The sequence below is a fragment of the Bacillus rossius genome, chromosome 7 (assembly GCF_032445375.1).
Source record: "Bacillus rossius redtenbacheri isolate Brsri chromosome 7, Brsri_v3, whole genome shotgun sequence".
Lineage (NCBI taxonomy): Eukaryota > Metazoa > Arthropoda > Insecta > Phasmatodea > Bacillidae > Bacillus > Bacillus rossius.
This window is the reverse complement of record NC_086335.1, coordinates 72,590,601-72,613,581: the sequence shown is the minus strand read 5'-3', so window position 1 is coordinate 72,613,581 and position 22,981 is coordinate 72,590,601. Positions and strand designations below refer to the sequence as shown.

Genomic DNA, 22,981 nt, shown 5'->3' with positions numbered 1-22,981 from the left:
ATTGTGCTGAGCTGGTGTGTAGCGAGCTGGAGTGGAGGGGAGCGGCCTCTCTTGCTCACTCGGCGCTGCAGCTGATGGACCGTGCCGTGCAGAGCTGGAACAAGACTCAGTCCCAGTGAGTAACTCCCTGTTTCACCTTCCTGCTCACTGCTTATTACTCACTCCTCATTGTGCTGAGCTGGTGTGTAGCGAGCTGGAGTGGAGGGGAGCGGCCTCTCTTGCTCACTCGGCGCTGCAGCTGATGGACTGTGCCGTGCAGAGCTGGAACAAGACTCAGTCCCAGTGAGTAACTCCCTGTTTCACCTTCCTGCTCACTGCTTATTACTCACTCCTCATTGTGCTGAGCTGGTGAGTAGCGAGCTGGAGTGGAGGGGAGCGGCCTCTCTTGCTCACTCGGCGCTGCAGCTGATGGACCGTGCCGTGCAGAGCTGGAACAAGACTCAGTCCCAGTGAGTAACTCCCTGTTCCACCTTCCTGCTCACTGCTTATTACTCATTCCTCATTGTGCTGAGCTGGTGTGTAGCGAGCTGGAGTGGAGGGGAGGGGCCTCTCTTGCTCACTCGGCGCTGCAGCTGATGGACCGTGCCGTGCAGAGCTGGAACAAGACTCAGTCCCAGTGAGTAACTCCCTGTTCCACCTTCCTGCTCACTGCTTATTACTCACTCCTCATTGTGCTGAGCTGGTGTGTAGCGAGCTGGAGTGTAGGGGAGCGGCCTCTCTTGCTCACTCGGCGCTGCAGCTGATGGACCGTGCCGTGCAGAGCTGGAACAAGACTCAGTCCCAGTGAGTAACTCCCTGTTCCACCTTCCTGCTCACTGCTTATTACTCACTCCTCATTGTACTGAGCTGGTGTGTAGCGAGCTGGAGTGGAGGGGAGCGGCCTCTCTTGCTCACTCGGCGCTGCAGCTGATGGACCGTGCCGTGCAGAGCTGGAACAAGACTCAGTCCCAGTGAGTAACTCCCTGTTCCACCTTCCTGCTCACTGCTTATTACTCACTCATTATTGTGCTGAGCTGGTGTGTAGCGAGCTGGAGTGGAGGGGAGCGGCCTCTCTTGCTCACTCGGCGCTGCAGCTGATGGACTGTGCTGTGCAGAGCTGGAACAAGACTCAGTCCCAGTGAGTAACTCCCTGTTCCACCTTCCTGCTCACTGCTTATTACTCACTCCTCATTGTGCTGAGCTGGTGTGTAGCGAGCTGGAGTGGAGGGGAGCGGCCTCTCTTGCTCACTCGGCGCTGCAGCTGATGGACTGTGCCGTGCAGAGCTGGAACAAGACTCAGTCCCAGTGAGTAACTCCCTGTTCCACCTTCCTGCTCACTGCTTATTACTCATTCCTCATTGTGCTGAGCTGGTGTGTAGCGAGCTGGAGTGGAGGGGAGCGGCCTCTCTTGCTCACTCGGCGCTGCAGCTGATGGACTGTGCCGTGCAGAGCTGGAACAAGACTCAGTCCCAGTGAGTAACTCCCTGTTCCACCTTCCTGCTCACTGCTTATTACTCACTCCTCATTGTGCGGAGCTGGTGTGTAGCGAGCTGGAGTGTAGGGGAGCGGCCTCTCTTGCTCACTCGGCGCCGCAGCTGATGGACTGTGCCGTGCAGAGCTGGAACAAGACTCAGTCCCAGTGAGTAACTCCCTGTTCCACCTTCCTGCTCACTGCTTATTACTCACTCCTCATTGTGCTGAGCTGGTGTGTAGCGAGCTGGAGTGTAGGGGAGCGGCCTCTCTTGCTCACTCGGCGCTGCAGCTGATGGACCGTGCCGTGCAGAGCTGGAACAAGGCCCAGTCCCAGTGAGTAACTCCCTGTTCCACCTTCCTGCTCACTGCTTATTACTCACTCCTCATTGTGCTGAGCTGGTGTGTAGCGAGCTGGAGTGTAGGGGAGCGGCCTCTCTTGCTCACTCGGCGCCGCAGCTGATGGACTGTGCCGTGCAGAGCTGGAACAAGACTCAGTCCCAGTGAGTAACTCCCTGTTCCACCTTCCTGCTCACTGCTTATTACTCACTCCTCATTGTGCTGAGCTGGTGTGTAGCGAGCTGGAGTGGAGGGGAGCGGCCTCTCTTGCTCACTCGGCGCTGCAGCTGATGGACCGTGCCGTGCAGAGCTGGAACAAGGCCCAGTCCCAGTGAGTAACTCACTGTTCCACCTTCCTGCTCACTGCTTATTACTCACTCCTCATTGTGCTGAGCTGGTGTGTAGCGAGCTGGAGTGGAGGGGAGCGGCCTCTCTTGCTCACTCGGCGCTGCAGCTGATGGACCGTGCCGTGCAGAGCTGGAACAAGGCCCAGTCCCAGTGAGTAACTCCCTGTTCCACCTTCCTGCTCACTGCTTATTACTCATTCCTCATTGTGCTGAGCTGGTGTGTAGCGAGCTGGAGTGGAGGGGAGCGGCCTCTCTTGCTCACTCGGCGCTGCAGCTGATGGACCGTGCCGTGCAGAGCTGGAACAAGGCCCAGTCCCAGTGAGTAACTCCCTGTTCCACCTTCCTGCTCACTGCTTATTACTCACTCCTCATTGTGCTGAGCTGGTGTGTAGCGAGCTGGTGTGGAGGGGAGCGGCCTCTCTTGCTCACTCGGCGCTGCAGCTGATGGACCGTGCCGTGCAGAGCTGGAACAAGTCCCAGTCCCAGTGAGTAACTCACTGTTCCACCTTCCTGCTCACTGCTTATTATTCACTCCTCATTGTGCTGAGCTGGTGTGTAGCGAGCTGGAGTGGAGGGGAGCGGCCTCTCTTGCTCACTCGGCGCTGCAGCTGATGGACCGTGCCGTGCAGAGCTGGAACAAGACTCAGTCCCAGTGAGTAACTCACTGTTCCACCTTCCTGCTCACTGCTTATTACTCATTCCTCATTGTGCTGAGCTGGTGTGTAGCGAGCTGGAGTGGAGGGGAGCGGCCTCTCTTGCTCACTCGGCGCTGCAGCTGATGGACCGTGCCGTGCAGAGCTGGAACAAGACTCAGTCCCAGTGAGTAACTCCCTGTTCCACCTTCCTGCTCACTGCTTATTACTCATTCCTCATTGTGCTGAGCTGGTGTGTAGCGAGCTGGAGTGGAGGGGAGCGGCCTCTCTTGCTCACTCGGCGCTGCAGCTGATGGACCGTGCCGTGCAGAGCTGGAACAAGACTCAGTCCCAGTGAGTAACTCCCTGTTCCACCTTCCTGCTCACTGCTTATTACTCATTCCTCATTGTGCTGAGCTGGTGTGTAGCGAGCTGGAGTGGAGGGGAGCGGCCTCTCTTGCTCACTCGGCGCTGCAGCTGATGGACCGTGCCGTGCAGAGCTGGAACAAGACTCAGTCCCAGTGAGTAACTCCCTGTTCCACCTTCCTGCTCACTGCTTATTACTCACTCCTCATTGTGCTGAGCTGGTGTGTAGCGAGCTGGAGTGGAGGGGAGCGGCCTCTCTTGCTCACTCGGCGCTGCAGCTGATGGACCGTGCCGTGCAGAGCTGGAACAAGACTCAGTCCCAGTGAGTAACTCCCTGTTTCACCTTCCTGCTCACTGCTTATTACTCACTCCTCATTGTGCTGAGCTGGTGTGTAGCGAGCTGGAGTGGAGGGGAGCGGCCTCTCTTGCTCACTCGGCGCTGCAGCTGATGGACTGTGCCGTGCAGAGCTGGAACAAGACTCAGTCCCAGTGAGTAACTCCCTGTTTCACCTTCCTGCTCACTGCTTATTACTCACTCCTCATTGTGCTGAGCTGGTGAGTAGCGAGCTGGAGTGGAGGGGAGCGGCCTCTCTTGCTCACTCGGCGCTGCAGCTGATGGACCGTGCCGTGCAGAGCTGGAACAAGACTCAGTCCCAGTGAGTAACTCCCTGTTCCACCTTCCTGCTCACTGCTTATTACTCATTCCTCATTGTGCTGAGCTGGTGTGTAGCGAGCTGGAGTGGAGGGGAGGGGCCTCTCTTGCTCACTCGGCGCTGCAGCTGATGGACCGTGCCGTGCAGAGCTGGAACAAGACTCAGTCCCAGTGAGTAACTCCCTGTTCCACCTTCCTGCTCACTGCTTATTACTCACTCCTCATTGTGCTGAGCTGGTGTGTAGCGAGCTGGAGTGTAGGGGAGCGGCCTCTCTTGCTCACTCGGCGCTGCAGCTGATGGACCGTGCCGTGCAGAGCTGGAACAAGACTCAGTCCCAGTGAGTAACTCCCTGTTCCACCTTCCTGCTCACTGCTTATTACTCACTCCTCATTGTACTGAGCTGGTGTGTAGCGAGCTGGAGTGGAGGGGAGCGGCCTCTCTTGCTCACTCGGCGCTGCAGCTGATGGACCGTGCCGTGCAGAGCTGGAACAAGACTCAGTCCCAGTGAGTAACTCCCTGTTCCACCTTCCTGCTCACTGCTTATTACTCACTCATTATTGTGCTGAGCTGGTGTGTAGCGAGCTGGAGTGGAGGGGAGCGGCCTCTCTTGCTCACTCGGCGCTGCAGCTGATGGACTGTGCCGTGCAGAGCTGGAACAAGACTCAGTCCCAGTGAGTAACTCCCTGTTCCACCTTCCTGCTCACTGCTTATTACTCACTCCTCATTGTGCTGAGCTGGTGTGTAGCGAGCTGGAGTGGAGGGGAGCGGCCTCTCTTGCTCACTCGGCGCTGCAGCTGATGGACTGTGCCGTGCAGAGCTGGAACAAGACTCAGTCCCAGTGAGTAACTCCCTGTTCCACCTTCCTGCTCACTGCTTATTACTCATTCCTCATTGTGCTGAGCTGGTGTGTAGCGAGCTGGAGTGGAGGGGAGCGGCCTCTCTTGCTCACTCGGCGCTGCAGCTGATGGACTGTGCCGTGCAGAGCTGGAACAAGACTCAGTCCCAGTGAGTAACTCCCTGTTCCACCTTCCTGCTCACTGCTTATTACTCACTCCTCATTGTGCGGAGCTGGTGTGTAGCGAGCTGGAGTGTAGGGGAGCGGCCTCTCTTGCTCACTCGGCGCCGCAGCTGATGGACTGTGCCGTGCAGAGCTGGAACAAGACTCAGTCCCAGTGAGTAACTCCCTGTTCCACCTTCCTGCTCACTGCTTATTACTCACTCCTCATTGTGCTGAGCTGGTGTGTAGCGAGCTGGAGTGTAGGGGAGCGGCCTCTCTTGCTCACTCGGCGCTGCAGCTGATGGACCGTGCCGTGCAGAGCTGGAACAAGGCCCAGTCCCAGTGAGTAACTCCCTGTTCCACCTTCCTGCTCACTGCTTATTACTCACTCCTCATTGTGCTGAGCTGGTGTGTAGCGAGCTGGAGTGTAGGGGAGCGGCCTCTCTTGCTCACTCGGCGCCGCAGCTGATGGACTGTGCCGTGCAGAGCTGGAACAAGACTCAGTCCCAGTGAGTAACTCCCTGTTCCACCTTCCTGCTCACTGCTTATTACTCACTCCTCATTGTGCTGAGCTGGTGTGTAGCGAGCTGGAGTGGAGGGGAGCGGCCTCTCTTGCTCACTCGGCGCTGCAGCTGATGGACCGTGCCGTGCAGAGCTGGAACAAGGCCCAGTCCCAGTGAGTAACTCACTGTTCCACCTTCCTGCTCACTGCTTATTACTCACTCCTCATTGTGCTGAGCTGGTGTGTAGCGAGCTGGAGTGGAGGGGAGCGGCCTCTCTTGCTCACTCGGCGCTGCAGCTGATGGACCGTGCCGTGCAGAGCTGGAACAAGGCCCAGTCCCAGTGAGTAACTCCCTGTTCCACCTTCCTGCTCACTGCTTATTACTCATTCCTCATTGTGCTGAGCTGGTGTGTAGCGAGCTGGAGTGGAGGGGAGCGGCCTCTCTTGCTCACTCGGCGCTGCAGCTGATGGACCGTGCCGTGCAGAGCTGGAACAAGGCCCAGTCCCAGTGAGTAAATCCCTGTTCCACCTTCCTGCTCACTGCTTATTACTCACTCCTCATTGTGCTGAGCTGGTGTGTAGCGAGCTGGTGTGGAGGGGAGCGGCCTCTCTTGCTCACTCGGCGCTGCAGCTGATGGACCGTGCCGTGCAGAGCTGGAACAAGTCCCAGTCCCAGTGAGTAACTCACTGTTCCACCTTCCTGCTCACTGCTTATTATTCACTCCTCATTGTGCTGAGCTGGTGTGTAGCGAGCTGGAGTGGAGGGGAGCGGCCTCTCTTGCTCACTCGGCGCTGCAGCTGATGGACCGTGCCGTGCAGAGCTGGAACAAGACTCATTCCCAGTGAGTAACTCCCTGTTCCACCTTCCTGCTCACTGCTTATTACTCACTCCTCATTGTGCTGAGCTGGTGTGTAGCGAGCTGGAGTGTAGGGGAGCGGCCTCTCTTGCTCACTCGGCGCTGCAGCTGATGGACCGTGCCGTGCAGAGCTGGAACAAGACTCAGTCCCAGTGAGTAACTCCCTGTTCCACCTTCCTGCTCACTGCTTATTACTCACTCCTCATTGTGCTGAGCTGGTGTGTAGCGAGCTGGAGTGGAGGGGAGCGGCCTCTCTTGCTCACTCGGCGCTGCAGCTGATGGACCGTGCCGTGCAGAGCTGGAACAAGACTCAGTCCCAGTGAGTAACTCCCTGTTCCACCTTCCTGCTCACTGCTTATTACTCACTCCTCATTGTGCTGAGCTGGTGTGTAGCGAGCTGGAGTGGAGGGGAGCGGCCTCTCTTGCTCACTCGGCGCTGCAGCTGATGGACCGTGCCGTGCAGAGCTGGAACAAGACTCAGTCCCAGTGAGTAACTCCCAGTTCCACCTTCCTGCTTACTGCTTATTACTCACTCCTCATTGTGCTGAGCTGGTGTGTAGCGAGCTGGAGTGGAGGGGAGCGGCCTCTCTTGCTCACTCGGCGCTGCAGCTGATGGACCGTGCCGTGCAGAGCTGGAACAAGACTCAGTCCCAGTGAGTAACTCCCTGTTCCACCTTCCTGCTCACTGCTTATTACTCACTCCTCATTGTGCTGAGCTGGTGTGTAGCGAGCTGGAGTGTAGGGGAGCGGCCTCTCTTGCTCACTCGGCGCTGCAGCTGATGGACCGTGCCGTGCAGAGCTGGAACAAGGCCCAGTCCCAGTGAGTAACTCACTGTTCCACCTTCCTGCTCACTGCTTATTACTCACTCCTCATTGTGCTGAGCTGGTGTGTAGCGAGCTGGAGTTAAGGGGAGCGGCCTCTCTTGCTCACTCGGCGCTGCAGCTGATGGACCGTGCCGTGCAGAGCTGGAACAAGACTCAGTCCCAGTGAGTAACTCCCTGTTCCACCTTCCTGCTCACTGCTTATTACTCACTCCTCATTGTGCTGAGCTGGTGTGTAGCGAGCTGGAGTGGAGGGGAGCGGCCTCTCTTGCTCACTCGGCGCTGCAGCTGATGGACTGTGCCGTGCAGAGCTGGAACAAGACTCAGTCCCAGTGAGTAACTCCCTGTTCCACCTTCCTGCTCACTGCTTATTACTCACTCCTCATTGTGCTGAGCTGGTGTGTAGCGAGCTGGAGTGGAGGGGAGCTGCCTCTCTTGCTCACTCGGCGCCGCAGCTGATGGACCGTGCCGTGCAGAGCTGGAACAAGACTCAGTCCCAGTGAGTAACTCCCTGTTCCACCTTCCTGCTCACTGCTTATTACTCACTCCTCATTGTGCTGAGCTGGTGTGTAGCGAGCTGGAGTGGAGGGGAGCGGCCTCTCTTGCTCACTCGGCGCCGCAGCTGATGGACTGTGCCGTGCAGAGCTGGAACAAGACTCAGTCCCAGTGAGTAACTCCCTGTTCCACCTTCCTGCTCACTGCTTATTACTCATTCCTCATTGTGCTGAGCTGGTGTGTAGCGAGCTGGAGTGGAGGGGAGCGGCCTCTCTTGCTCACTCGGCGCTGCAGCTGATGGACTGTGCCGTGCAGAGCTGGAACAAGACTCAGTCCCAGTGAGTAACTCCCTGTTCCACCTTCCTGCTCACTGCTTATTACTCACTCCTCATTGTGCTGAGCTGGTGTGTAGCGAGCTGGAGTGGAGGGGAGCGGCCTCTCTTGCTCACTCGGCGCCGCAGCTGATGGACTGTGCCGTGAAGAGCTGGAACAAGACTCAGTCCCAGTGAGTAACTCCCTGTTCCACCTTCCTGCTCACTGCTTATTACTCATTCCTCATTGTGCTGAGCTGGTGTGTAGCGAGCTGGAGTGGAGGGGAGCGGCCTCTCTTGCTCACTCGGCGCTGCAGCTGATGGACTGTGCCGTGCAGAGCTGGAACAAGACTCAGTCCCAGTGAGTAACTCCCTGTTCCACCTTCCTGCTCACTGCTTATTACTCACTCCTCATTGTGCTGAGCTGGTGTGTAGCGAGCTGGAGTGTAGGGGAGCGGCCTCTCTTGCTCACTCGGCGCCGCAGCTGATGGACTGTGCCGTGCAGAGCTGGAACAAGACTCAGTCCCAGTGAGTAACTCCCTGTTCCACCTTCCTGCTCACTGCTTATTACTCATTCCTCATTGTGCTGAGCTGGTGTGTAGCGAGCTGGAGTGGAGGGGAGCGGCCTCTCTTGCTCACTCGGCACTGCAGCTGATGGACCGTGCCGTGCAGAGCTGGAACAAGACTCAGTCCCAGTGAGTAACTCCCTGTTCCACCTTCCTGCTCACTGCTTATTACTCATTCCTCATTGTGCTGAGCTGGTGTGTAGCGAGCTGGAGTGGAGGGGAGCGGCCTCTCTTGCTCACTCGGCGCTGCAGCTGATGGACTGTGCCGTGCAGAGCTGGAACAAGACTCAGTCCCAGTGAGTAACTCCCTGTTCCACCTTCCTGCTCACTGCTTATTACTCACTCCTTATTGTGCTGAGCTGGTGTGTAGCGAGCTGGAGTGGAGGGGAGCGGCCTCTCTTGCTCACTCGGCGCTGCAGCTGATGGACCGTGCCGTGCAGAGCTGGAACAAGGCCCAGTCCCAGTGAGTAACTCACTGTTCCACCTTCCTGCTCACTGCTTATTACTCACTCCTCATTGTGCTGAGCTGGTGTGTAGCGAGCCGGAGTGGAGGGGAGCGGCCTCTCTTGCTCACTCGGCGCTGCAGCTGATTGACCGTGCCGTGCAGAGCTGGAACAAGGCCCAGTCCCAGTGAGTAACTCCCTGTTCCACCTTCCTGCTCACTGCTTATTACTCATTCCTCATTGTGCTGAGCTGGTGTGTAGCGAGCTGGAGTGGAGGGGAGCGGCCTCTCTTGCTCACTCGGCGCTGCAGCTGATGGACCGTGCCGTGCAGAGCTGGAACAAGGCCCAGTCCCAGTGAGTAACTCCCTGTTCCACCTTCCTGCTCACTGCTTATTACTCATTCCTCATTGTGCTGAGCTGGTGTGTAGCGAGCTGGAGTGGAGGGGAGCGGCCTCTCTTGCTCACTCGGCGCTGCAGCTGATGGACCGTGCCGTGCAGAGCTGGAACAAGGCCCAGTCCCAGTGAGTAACTCCCTGTTCCACCTTCCTGCTCACTGCTTATTACTCATTCCTCATTGTGCTGAGCTGGTGTGTAGCGAGCTGGAGTGGAGGGGAGCGGCCTCTCTTGCTCACTCGGCGCTGCAGCTGATGGACCGTGCCGTGCAGAGCTGGAACAAGGCCCAGTCCCAGTGAGTAACTCCCTGTTCCACCTTCCTGCTCACTGCTTATTACTCATTCCTCATTGTGCTGAGCTGGTGTGTAGCGAGCTGGAGTGGAGGGGAGCGGCCTCTCTTGCTCACTCGGCGCTGCAGCTGATGGACCGTGCCGTGCAGAGCTGGAACAAGGCCCAGTCCCAGTGAGTAACTCACTGTTCCACCTTCCTGCTCACTGCTTATTACTCACTCCTCATTGTGCTGAGCTGGCGAGTAGCGAGCTGGAGTGGAGGGGAGCGGCCTCTCTTGCTCACTCGGCGCTGCAGCTGATGGACTGTGCCGTGCAGAGCTGGAACAAGACTCAGTCCCAGTGAGTAACTCCCTGTTCCACCTTCCTGCTCACTGCTTATTACTCACTCCTCATTGTGCTGAGCTGGTGTGTAGCGAGCTGGAGTGGAGGGGAGCGGCCTCTCTTGCTCACTCGGCGCTGCAGCTGATGGACCGTGCCGTGCAGAGCTGGAACAAGACTCAGTCCCAGTGAGTAACTCCCTGTTCCACCTTCCTGCTCACTGCTTATTAATCACTCCTCATTGTGCTGAGCTGGTGTGTAGCGAGCTGGAGTGGAGGGGAGCGGCCTCTCTTGCTCACTCGGCGCTGCAGCTGATGGACCGTGCCGTGCAGAGCTGGAACAAGACTCAGTCCCAGTGAGTAACTCCCTGTTCCACCTTCCTGCTCACTGCTTATTACTCACTCCTCATTGTGCTGAGCTGGTGTGTAGCGAGCTGGAGTGTAGGGGAGCGGCCTCTCTTGCTCACTCGGCGCTGCAGCTGATGGACCGTGCCGTGCAGAGCTGGAACAAGGCCCAGTCCCAGTGAGTAACTCACTGTTCCACCTTCCTGCTCACTGCTTATTACTCACTCCTCATTGTGCTGAGCTGGTGTGTAGCGAGCTGGAGTGGAGGGGAGCGGCCTCTCTTGCTCACTCGGCGCTGCAGCTGATGGACCGTGCCGTGCAGAGCTGGAACAAGACTCAGTCCCAGTGAGTAACTCCCTGTTCCACCTTCCTGCTCACTGCTTATTACTCACTCCTCATTGTGCTGAGCTGGTGTGTAGCGAGCTGGAGTGGAGGGGAGCGGCCTCTCTTGCTCACTCGGCGCTGCAGCTGATGGACTGTGCCGTGCAGAGCTGGAACAAGACTCAGTCCCAGTGAGTAACTCCCTGTTCCACCTTCCTGCTCACTGCTTATTACTCACTCCTCATTGTGCTGAGCTGGCGAGTAGCGAGCTGGAGTGGAGGGGAGCGGCCTCTCTTGCTCACTCGGCGCTGCAGCTGATGGACTGTGCCGTGCAGAGCTGGAACAAGGCCCAGTCCCAGTGAGTAACTCACTGTTCCACCTTCCTGCTCACTGCTTATTACTCACTCCTCATTGTGCTGAGCTGGTGTGTAGCGAGCTGGAGTGGAGGGGAGCGGCCTCTCTTGCTCACTCGGCGCTGCAGCTGATGGACTGTGCCGTGCAGAGCTGGAACAAGACTCAGTCCCAGTGAGTAACTCCCTGTTCCACCTTCCTGCTCACTGCTTATTACTCACTCCTCATTGTGCTGAGCTGGTGTGTAGCGAGCTGGAGTGGAGGGGAGCGGCCTCTCTTGCTCACTCGGCGCTGCAGCTGATGGACTGTGCCGTGCAGAGCTGGAACAAGACTCAGTCCCAGTGAGTAACTCCCTGTTCCACCTTCCTGCTCACTGCTTATTACTCACTCCTCATTGTGCTGAGCTGGTGTGTAGCGAGCTGGAGTGGAGGGGAGCGGCCTCTCTTGCTCACTCGGCGCTGCAGCTGATGGACCGTGCCGTGCAGAGCTGGAACAAGGCCCAGTCCCAGTGAGTAACTCACTGTTCCACCTTCCTGCTCACTGCTTATTACTCACTCCTCATTGTGCTGAGCTGGCGAGTAGCGAGCTGGAGTGGAGGGGAGCGGCCTCTCTTGCTCACTCGGCGCTGCAGCTGATGGACTGTGCCGTGCAGAGCTGGAACAAGACTCAGTCCCAGTGAGTAACTCCCTGTTCCACCTTCCTGCTCACTGCTTATTACTCACTCCTCATTGTGCTGAGCTGGTGTGTAGCGAGCTGGAGTGGAGGGGAGCGGCCTCTCTTGCTCACTCGGCGCTGCAGCTGATGGACCGTGCCGTGCAGAGCTGGAACAAGACTCAGTCCCAGTGAGTAACTCCCTGTTCCACCTTCCTGCTCACTGCTTATTACTCACTCCTCATTGTGCTGAGCTGGTGTGTAGCGAGCTGGAGTGGAGGGGAGCGGCCTCTCTTGCTCACTCGGCGCTGCAGCTGATGGACCGTGCCGTGCAGAGCTGGAACAAGACTCAGTCCCAGTGAGTAACTCCCTGTTCCACCTTCCTGCTCACTGCTTATTACTCACTCCTCATTGTGCTGAGCTGGCGAGTAGCGAGCTGGAGTGGAGGGGAGCGGCCTCTCTTGCTCACTCGGCGCTGCAGCTGATGGACTGTGCCGTGCAGAGCTGGAACAAGGCCCAGTCCCAGTGAGTAACTCCCTGTTCCACCTTCCTGCTCACTGCTTATTACTCACTCCTCATTGTGCTGAGCTGGTGTGTAGCGAGCTGGAGTGGAGGGGAGCGGCCTCTCTTGCTCACTCGGCGCTGCAGCTGATGGACTGTGCCGTGCAGAGCTGGAACAAGACTCAGTCCCAGTGAGTAACTCCCTGTTCCACCTTCCTGCTCACTGCTTATTACTCACTCCTCATTGTGCTGAGCTGGTGTGTAGCGAGCTGGAGTGGAGGGGAGCGGCCTCTCTTGCTCACTCGGCGCTGCAGCTGATGGACCGTGCCGTGCAGAGCTGGAACAAGGCCCAGTCCCAGTGAGTAACTCCCTGTTCCACCTTCCTGCTCACTGCTTATTACTCACTCCTCATTGTGCTGAGCTGGCGAGTAGCGAGCTGGAGTGGAGGGGAGCGGCCTCTCTTGCTCACTCGGCGCTGCAGCTGATGGACCGTGCCGTGCAGAGCTGGAACAAGACTCAGTCCCAGTGAGTAACTCACTGTTCCACCTTCCTGCTCACTGCTTATTACTCATTCCTCATTGTGCTGAGCTGGTGTGTAGCGAGCTGGAGTGTAGGGGAGCGGCCTCTCTTGCTCACTCGGCACTGCAGCTGATGGACCGTGCCGTGCAGAGCTGGAACAAGACTCAGTCCCAGTGAGTAACTCCCTGTTCCACCTTCCTGCTCACTGCTTATTACTCACTCCTCATTGTGCTGAGCTGGTGTGTAGCGAGCTGGAGTGGAGGGGAGGGGCCTCTCTTGCTCACTCGGCACTGCAGCTGATGGACCGTGCCGTGCAGAGCTGGAACAAGACTCAGTCCCAGTGAGTAACTCCCTGTTCCACCTTCCTGCTCACTGCTTATTACTCACTCCTCATTGTGCTGAGCTGGTGTGTAGCGAGCTGGAGTGGAGGGGAGCGGCCTCTCTTGCTCACTCGTCGCTGCAGCTGATGGACCGTGCCGTGCAGAGCTGGAACAAGGCCCAGTCCCAGTGAGTAACTCCCTGTTCCACCTTCCTGCTCACTGCTTATTACTCACTCCTCATTGTGCTGAGCTGGTGTGTAGCGAGCTGGAGTGTAGGGGAGCGGCCTCTCTTGCTCACTCGGCGCTGCAGCTGATGGACCGTGCCGTGCAGAGCTGGAACAAGGCCCAGTCCCAGTGAGTAACTCCCTGTTCCACCTTCCTGCTCACTGCTTATTACTCACTCCTCATTGTGCTGAGCTGGTGTGTAGCGAGCTGGAGTGTAGGGGAGCGGCCTCTCTTGCTCACTCGGCGCTGCAGCTGATGGACCGTGCCGTGCAGAGCTGGAACAAGGCCCAGTCCCAGTGAGTAACTCCCTGTTCCACCTTCCTGCTCACTGCTTATTACTCACTCCTCATTGTGCTGAGCTGGTGTGTAGCGAGCTGGAGTGGAGGGGAGCGGCCTCTCTTGCTCATTTGGCGCTGCAGCTGATGGACCGTGCCGTGCAGAGCTGGAACAAGACTCAGTCCCAGTGAGTAACTCCCTGTTCCACCTTCCTGCTCACTGCTTATTACTCACTCCTCATTGTGCTGAGCTGGCGAGTAGCGAGCTGGAGTGGAGGGGAGCGGCCTCTCTTGCTCACTCGGCGCTGCAGCTGATGGACCGTGCCATTTTGAGCTGATGTGTGTGCAGGACAGGAGACAGCCGGTTCCATCTGGCGACGGAGGTGAGGAACTGCATGCAAGAGGCGGCGCTAAACGTGCGACTGGCTCAGGTGCTGCTGCCTAGTGTCGAGTTTCCTCACTGCACCGCCAGGCAGACCACCATGATGCTGCAGGTTTGACCACATTATAGTTGTCCTTGGGGAGTATATGCACAATTCAGGCGCATTAAACAATTCACGATAAGGTATATCAAAAGACTTGTGTCCTCGGAATAATTTTGCCATTAGTCTATTCACATGTTCTTTCTGTATTTATATCTATGCTGTACTGTCGTTCAGTAAATTATGTTTTATTTCTTTTTAGTTTAATGTAATTCGAAGTATATTATTAAAGTCTACATGATACAGTTTTAAGAAACCTTTTCCTAACAATAAAATAACTTTGTGATGTAAAGCCAGCTCATTTTTTAGTAGGTATTCTGCGGTTATAGATGTAGAATGTTATAACAAGTATAACTATATGCTTTTAACCCAATCTTGTTTTCCTTGGAAGTAACATTTTCTTTGTATGTTACCTTCAAAGGCGAACTGTAAAAGCTGCCATGCCCCACCTTTAATATTCCTTAGCTGATTAGAAACCAGCTTCACAAGTCTTTCTGTTTTTGGTCTCAAACGCCCCTAGGTTCCAACCTTACCTGGACCACACCCACATATTTCTACATTTGTGTCTGGAATCATTGTTATGAAAATAAATTTCTACATTTGGTGTAAACTTTTTAATATATGAGCTTTGGGAATTATATTTATGAGCATAGAGTTTATTGAATTAATCAGGTTTATTTTCACTTATTGTTAGACGTGTGCAGTGTTGATTTTAATTGTTATAATATTATCATGTTTGATTAAATAGTTGGCAAACAAAGCTAAGCTTTTTTATATATGTGTAATGTTGCACATACAGTTTTATATTAAACTAACTATTCTAAGTTAAAACTTTATTAATGTGGAAATAGACTTTAGTCTAATATGTTAATGTAAGCTTTGCTATTCTGAAGTATGTGCTTGATGACTGGGTGGTGTTCGCAGGTGGTGGTGTATCTGATGACCGACATGCAGGACTCTGAGAGAAGCGACCAGACACTACGTGTTCTCTCCTCGTACCGCGACAGCGCCAACTTGTTGCACAAATGGCTCCATGAGGTAACAGCTGCCTCAAAATCCCTCTTGCAACACAGAACACTAGCTTATAACCAACTAAAGAGTTGAAACATTTAAAAAAAAAATGTTTAAAAATTAAGACCTACATATGTTTGGTTACAATTTAAAGTAAAAATAAATGTTACATCAGTTGTTTGGTTTAATAAAGTGTAAGTTTGTATTTTACTTTTAAAACCAATGCATATGTAAACACCAATGGAATAGCAAACAGTTACAAGATATGTTTTTTGATTAACAAGTGGCATTTATATTAAAATTATTCCATGTAAATATATCAGTTGATATTAGTTATACTGAGTATGATGTCAACATGTCACAGTTTTTACGTAAAGAGTGCCATGCGGGACTTTCATGTGGAAAGTCATGGATTACAAGGAACATTTAGTAGTCAGTGTGAGAGTATTGTTATTGTCACCCATTTGAAACAACATCATAGTTGTTCTCTTTTGGAGACAAGTGATTGGCCCAGCTCTGCCCTGCAAGAAGAAACATCACCAAGTGTGAAATTAAGCTATCATAAATTTGTTGTTTACATTTCATAAACATGTTTTATACAAAAATGTAACTAAATTAAGTAAGCAGTATTAGGAAAATAGTTGGCCATGGCATTGGCCGCGGCGAAATTAGAAATCAGGATAAAGTAAAGTACCACGTCTCAAAACAGAGCAGGTGTTCCGAAGTTAACGTTGGCGGCAGGAGCGTCAGGTGATGAGGCATCGTTATGTTTTCTGCACAGACCGTGGACTCCAGCCTGATGCCGGCACTGAGCGAGGCTCAGGCGCAGCTGGTCTCCCTAGCTGAGCGTCTCCACCACCTGAGGCTTGCGCTTATTAGGGCTCAGGTGCGTGAGATAAAGCCCAGACAAGACTGAGGAAACATTTTACTAATATAGTGGACACACAGCGATCGCCATTAAATTATTTAAATGTCATTAGTTTTTTCCTGCCACCAACTGAAGCCAGTGGCCGGAATACCTTCTGCCGATTAGCTGACACCTGAGCCACAAAGAAAGTTTTCTTGTGATACGCAGCCTAAAGAAAGACCGTACGAATGTATAAATATAGCCTTACCACCTTCTAAATGTTAGTTGATTTCTAAACCCGGAATATGCTTGTTTTAATGTAGGATAAAACATTACTACTTTCAACCAATTCGACGTTGCTTAAAATCAAATGCCAATATAGTTTTATACCCAATAGTATTATGATATTAAGAGTTCCAGGATGATTCAGTTTCTTTCGCGAGTAATTACTCGCTCGCCGAGTATGGGTTCGAATAACACTTTACTATGCTTTATAATATTTTCCAACACAAATTATTTTGGAAAACGCAGTTTAAGATCATATATAGCTTCGTTGTAATTATTGATTCCGCTCTTTACACTGAGCATAATTTCTAGAGCTAGTTGTGATGCCTCCCTGAATGTGACGAGTATGTTCATTAAAAATACTTTCTAGGGCTGTCCTTTAACAATATAACCAGTTGTAAGGCTAATGAAATGTTTTGGAGTTATATTACCCGCTTTACATATATATTATTTTATTGTTATGAGTCATTGGTTTTACTACATCTTATTTTAAATTATTTTTATGTAGAATTATTTTGAGACTTGTTTCCTGTGATATTTTTAGTGTTAACATTAATGTTCAGTTTATCTTGGCCAGTAGGTAGTATTGTATACTGGATACCACACAACATCACCACCACCTCTAATCAATAGTTCCATAGTTCTTCGGTAGGTGTTTATAATATATTCTGCCATTTTGCATGGTGTCACTTATAGTTATGAAACTCACTGCGAAGAAAGAATATTGCACTAAAATTGTATAAAGTTTAAAGTTATTGCTGTACAAATCTAATTTCTGTAATACTGATATTTCCAATGGCACAAATTACCGAAATGTCCTTTTAAGTAGAGTTTAGTTTACTAACAAAAAAAATTAAGCCTAAACATTTATTTTTGTAATCATCATGTAAATGTCATGCAGTAAGACTACTTTAAAGTGTCGTAAAGATCCTTTGTTGTGAAAAATTCTCACAATAGTATTTCATATGAAACTGCAAGAAAAAATATATTATTAACAGTGCAGGAAAATACGGGTCTGGCTCGAAAAATTTTCTGCTTGGAATGTAAGTTTTGCAATAGAGAATAAAGTTTTAAGTGCAAACCCAAAGTTATCTGGTTGTATTTACTTGTCCACACAAAATAGAAATTTTCCAGGAAGACTTTTGCTAATGGATGTTCACAAAAAATGGGACTATATTTATAGCAAGCTCAAAAAAGTCTACTACGAAATTGTAGTTTCAAAATTTTCCGAAAGTCGCAGTACTATATCCTAAATTCATGGTAAACTATTGGTTCCAACACATTGCTAGTTAAAATTAAAAAAGATTTTTGTGCACATCATGTTGAAAACTGTAAAAGGGTAGGGGTGCCATAAAAGCCCAAAATAGTTTACAGTCGAGGTTAACTAGCTCCTCCCTTGCAGAAGTTCATGTTGAAATAGTGGCCAAAAAATCGGCACCGCCCTCGCCTCAGTCATCGCTACGTCAATCGTCCATCGCAAACATGGATGTGGGATTCCATGCATCCGTAATAAATCGTAAGACACCTTCCAAACAGGTTCACACAACTGTCCCACCTCGTACTCTCTGTCTCAGGGGGCGATGCTATTTCCTCGCCCCTCCACACAGCTCTCTCATATCCCACTCTCTATTTCAGAGTGTATAACTCCTTTCTCACTGTTCCACACCATTTATCTCATATCACTTCTCTGTCTTAGGTGGTGCAGCTACTTCCTTGCCGGTCGACATTATGAACACTCCTCTTTCTCTTTGCCACAGGTGGTGTCACTACTTCCTCACCACTCCGATCAATACTCCCTTCTCTGTCTCTCTGTCAGGCGGTAAAACTCCTCCCTCGACTTTCCGCACCCCAGTCTCGCATCGAGGCCTCTTTAACAACAAGTGCCGCTCAATCCTATTCATCCAGCACTACACTACCCTCTTTCTCAAGGAGTGCGGATCCATTGTCTTTAGCCCGCACCAATCTCTCACATCTTACGCTCTTACTCAAGGAGTGCGGATCCATTGTCGTTAGCCCGCACCAATCTCTCACCTCTTACGCTCTTACTCAAGGAATGCGGATCCATTGTCTTTAGCCCGCACCAATCTCTCACCTCTTACGCTCTTACTCAAGGAATGCGGATCCATTGTCTTTAGCCCGCACCAATCTCTCGCCTCTTACGCTCTTACTCAAGGAATGCGGATCCATTGTCTTTAGCCCGCACCAATCTCTCGCCTCTTACGCTCTTACTCAAGGAGTGCGGATCCATTGTCTTTAGCCCGCACCAATCTCTCACATCTTACGCTCTTACTCAAGGAGTGCGGATCCATTGTCGTTAGCCCGCACCAATCTCTCACCTCTTACGCTCTTACTCAAGGAATGCGGATCCATTGTCTTTAGCCCGCACCAATCTCTCACCTCTTACGCTCTTACTCAAGGAATGCGGATCCATTGTCTTTAGCCCGCACCAATCTCTCGCCTCTTACGCTCTGACTCAAGGAGTGCGGATCCATCCTTGTTAGCCCGCACCACAGTTTAACCTCTTATCCTCTTTCTGGAGGAATGTGATTCCATCCTCTTTAGCCTGCTCCACAGTCTCACCTCTTACTCCTTTTCTTAAGGATTGTGGATCCATCCTCTTTAACCCGCACCACAGTTTTTCCTCTTATTCTTTGTGTTGTATTATGTTTCTCTTTCTAAATAGTTTACACCTCAGATTCCAGCGCCTCGTTGTGGCTTGCTACCCAAACAGTTTTTTTTTTATTTTTTTTTTTTTAGCCATAATATATCCTCTGATTAAAACTTTCTTATTTGGAACAGAAATGATATTAATTTAATATACTTTGTAAATTACTATATATATTACAATTGGTTGCAGTCCTATCTTTTCTAATATATTGTAATATATTTTATTTCAAAAATAATTTTAAAAAATAACCTTTCAGATTTGTAATACCAAAAGTTATCAATAGCAAATTAATTTACTAGTTTTGGTAGTAGGTACTAACAAGGCTTTTTCTCAAAAACCTATAACTCCAACACTTAGCAAATATTAATAATGGAAAGGGGCTGTAGACTTTGCAACAACCTACTTTACGCTCGGAGCTAGTTGTGCAGAACAATCCAGATTGTTCATATGCAATTATAATGTTAGAATTGGAGAGAGTTGGACGTAAATATTTTGATACTACCCGCTATGGGTTAAAGGCCTTGACTTCGTCTTCATATCACCAGAAGAATGTTACTGCCTACTTTTGAATCCGCGTGCTGCGGAACTCTGCTGTGTACTGGGTGTTTCAGAATTACTTTTTTTCAGGGTTAAAAATGAAGAAAATTTACTTTTTACAGTGGTGTGTTGGTAACGGGATATACACATGCGACAATGGGGCGCATATAAAAAATCCACTTAATGCTATTTTTACTGTCAAACAATTAATTACAAAAATGACAAAATGTTTTTTTTGTAAAATTATTTGTACATAGCAACTTTCGAATGCTAATTCTAAAAAGTGTCCATATGTCATTTCCAGATGTCACCAGGAGATCTGGAACTGTTCGAGAGGTTGTTATCGAGGAAGTCACTGGGCAGTATAACAATGGACGATGTACAAAGTTAGTTTAGATATATATTGCATAGATTTATTCGTGGCTATTGTAATCTAATAGTTTATCTTCTGAACCATTGTGCAAAGCCTTCAGTGAACTAATACTTATCTTTTTTTAACCTAAATAAATGCACACAATTAACTCTATAACAAGCACACTTAAAGAAAAAAATACATGTTTAAATTTATGCCACTTTAAGACTGAACTTTGAAACATTAAGGGTATTCTTACTTAGCAAACTAGTTACACAAGAATTGTTCTACATCCTAGCAACATGCTCATAAAAAATATTTCTCTTTAAAGAACCTATGGAATGTTTCTTCATTCTCCATCTTTTTTTTGTTACTGAATATATAATATAAATTTGTGTATGTATATATGTATATCTAGTCTAAATAGGAAATCGACCAATAAACCTCCGTTGCAGGCTCATTATTATAAAATAAATTGAAAACCTAATACGAACCTGTGGTACACTCGATAACGATGTCACCATAACGAAAAGTGTAAATGAGTGGGGCACTCGTTAACAATGACATCTTAATGAAAAGTGCTAAATTTCAGAATGGGGCACTCGATTCTAAGATGGCTGACTTGATATCGCGATTCAAAATTTCAATTTCAATTTCAATATGGCCGCCAGGGTCAAAGTATGGGTAAGTTCAAAGGTCAAGTTGAAGTTGGTGTTGAAACCCATATTTATTGTAAATAATAGATAAAGTAATTAAGATGAAACACCGGGCGTCTTCATTATTTATAATTTAATGATATTCTACAATAACCACGAATTTAGTGGCTATAGCTTAATTATTTCATTGAAATAATGGGTAATAACTTCTTAATTTTCCACATATATTTGGGATATTTTACTACTTACCCAGACATCAACTTTGGCGGCCATGTTAAATTCCGCCATTTAGTTTTCTAGATCACTCCACCGTTTTGAATCGCGATGTGAATTCCGTCATCTTAGAATCCAATGCTCTTCTCCAAAATGTGGCACTTTTCAATAAGTTGTCATTGTTAACGAGTGCTACTCCTGAATGATGCACTTTTCGTTATGGTTACATTGTTATCGAGTGATCCACTCATTTGTGTTGTACTTTGTTTTAAGATGGCACCGCCATCGAGTGTCTCACTCACAAATGTTGCAGTTTTCTATGGCTTGTAGGACATAATCTTGTTTTTGTTTTCGAGAACATTTCCCCATTAAAAGAAATTTACGATATCTTGAATTCCGCCATCTTTAAATAGTATGTCACATCTGCCATCTTGAAATTTCTTACTTACTATCCAAAAAATTAGAAAAAATAAAATTAATAAAACTTTATTTAATGTTAATATTAATAAAATTTACAAAAACGCACTTACATCATTGAGCTTAGAGTCATCGGTTCAAATCTGATGAGGGCAAATAATTGTGAGGGGTTCTTTCTCTACAGAGGCTACCAGTATACTTTCCCACACCACTAATATCAATTGATATTTATATTATGCTAACCAGTATGACTTGATAACAATCTTGAACCCGCAATTTTATTTTTGTTTCCTAGAGTTCGCTGCTGCCCCATTGGTCACAATGACATCATAATCAAAGATTGCGGATAATATTTCCAAACTTCACCCAGCACCCAGTAGCCGCACTGGCTAATATATTCAACTGAGATTTTCCACTTATTTTGTCGTGATCAACCTGTAGCCGAAGTACATTGGTTGAATTCAGTTTGAACCGGTATGTGTGTTCGTGTCATGTAACCTTAGAATGCAGGGATCTTTTCACTTTTATTTGATTTTACACTTGGAAATCGCTGACCACCTTCCCTAAGACAGTAACAGTTTCAAAAATTTAACGATTGGAAAAATTATGGTGTATTTGATTTTTTTTATCGCAGACAACTGCCAGGGGGTTATTCCTTAACAGATAATAAAACAAAAAAAAATATTGGCAAATAATCATCAATTAGTATAAAAGACAAAAAGCGGTATGAAACAAAAAAAACATTTAAGGTATTAATATCTATCAAATTACTCACACTATTTCCAGATAAAAACACAAGTCTGTCAATAATCTTAATTATAACAGAACCCCCCATACCTGTGAAAATACAAATATCAAAATAATTTTTCTTCAATAAAGACATAAGGCAGCTAAAAATTATTTTTTTTTACGTGATAACGTCTTATAAATCGATGAACGCTAGCTGCACGCACGAAAAAGCATGACCCATTTGTCACGTTCCGCCTGAGCCGAGCGTGCAAGAACCGGCCAGCCACCGTGCGAGAAAATCTTCTATAATATCAAACAGGTTAAGGCGGGCTTTTTAACTAATTGTTCATGATTATATTTAAACAATTAATTTAAATTAAATTTGCAAAAACTATAAATAATATTTGAAAATTAAAAAGTATGCAATTTTTCATCAATGTTTTCTTATGACGTTATCACGTAAAATTATCGTCCGTAAACCAACATTACAGACAACCCCCTTTTTTTAAGAACTTTATGTCACAAAGCTCTCACAGGATATATGCCTATTAAGAAACCAATTGAAATGTGTGCAGAAGAGCATCAGGCTGCCGGCGCAAGGCGACTTGACCACGAGCTGTTGTTCCGCTCGTGCAAGACGCTGGTGGTGCCCCAGCCCGACGCAGCACTGCAGCAGCTGTGACGCAGCTGTGACGCAGCTGTGACCACGATGCGGCAGTTAATACTGCAAGGACTGCTTCATCTCAAGATGTGGCGTCTGCACAGTAGCCACTCGCAGCTACACAGTGTGTCGCCTTAGTAGTATAGACTGCTTGTTTTTATTTTGTTTATTTGTTGTTTATCTTTATTTTTATCCCTAGTTATAATATACATGGAACTATTAACTTTATAAAACTGTTCCTTACTATTTTACACTTCTTAGTTTTGAGTAGAGCAAAATGGCAAAATTATGGTTGATATTTTTATATGTTTGTTAATGACATTCCACATATTTTCATATAAAATACCAAAGTGGGCTCCAAATACTACACACTATACTATACACTACACTATATAACACAAATTTTTTTCTTTTTAAAACATTCTTCAATTCTTTCGCCCAAAAATTTACTAACAGCGAACTGACACTACTATAAATCTAAAAACCTACTAAAATAACAATACTACAAATTAAAGAGATATCAAATAAAATCTTACAAAATACAAAGCGTAAAATACATACTGATATAAAATGTACATTTTAAAGCGAAAATATTGATTGCAAATTATTTAACCACTCGTAAATCAAAATAAAACAAAAATACTTAAATGTTTCTTTACAAGTGCCTTTCCGAGCTCAGTAAACTACATTTTATCTAAAATGCTGATATTGTATTGTATTAATTTGGGGACGTGGCATAACGTTTTATGTTTAAAAGCCGTGATTTCAAAAATTTCGGAACTAGTCTCCAATTAAACTGCTAAATTTGTCCTTTTTACACCTCTTTCCGAGCATAA

The 22,981-nt window shown here is 49.0% G+C and overlaps 1 protein-coding gene across 1 annotated transcript in view; it reads left to right on the top strand.

The window, feature by feature from the left end:
* LOC134534504 (uncharacterized) overlaps positions 1–22,654 on the top strand; it is a 32,349-nt gene extending 9,695 nt beyond the window's left edge. The window contains exons 3-7 of the mRNA XM_063372982.1: positions 13,637–13,781; positions 14,694–14,807; positions 15,562–15,666; positions 19,422–19,503; positions 22,060–22,654. Of these exons, the coding sequence (XP_063229052.1) occupies positions 13,637–13,781; positions 14,694–14,807; positions 15,562–15,666; positions 19,422–19,503; positions 22,060–22,166 (553 nt within the window). The 3' untranslated portion in view covers positions 22,167–22,654. The remainder of the gene's footprint in view (positions 1–13,636; positions 13,782–14,693; positions 14,808–15,561; positions 15,667–19,421; positions 19,504–22,059) is intronic.
* The last annotated feature ends 327 nt before the right edge of the window (positions 22,655–22,981 follow it).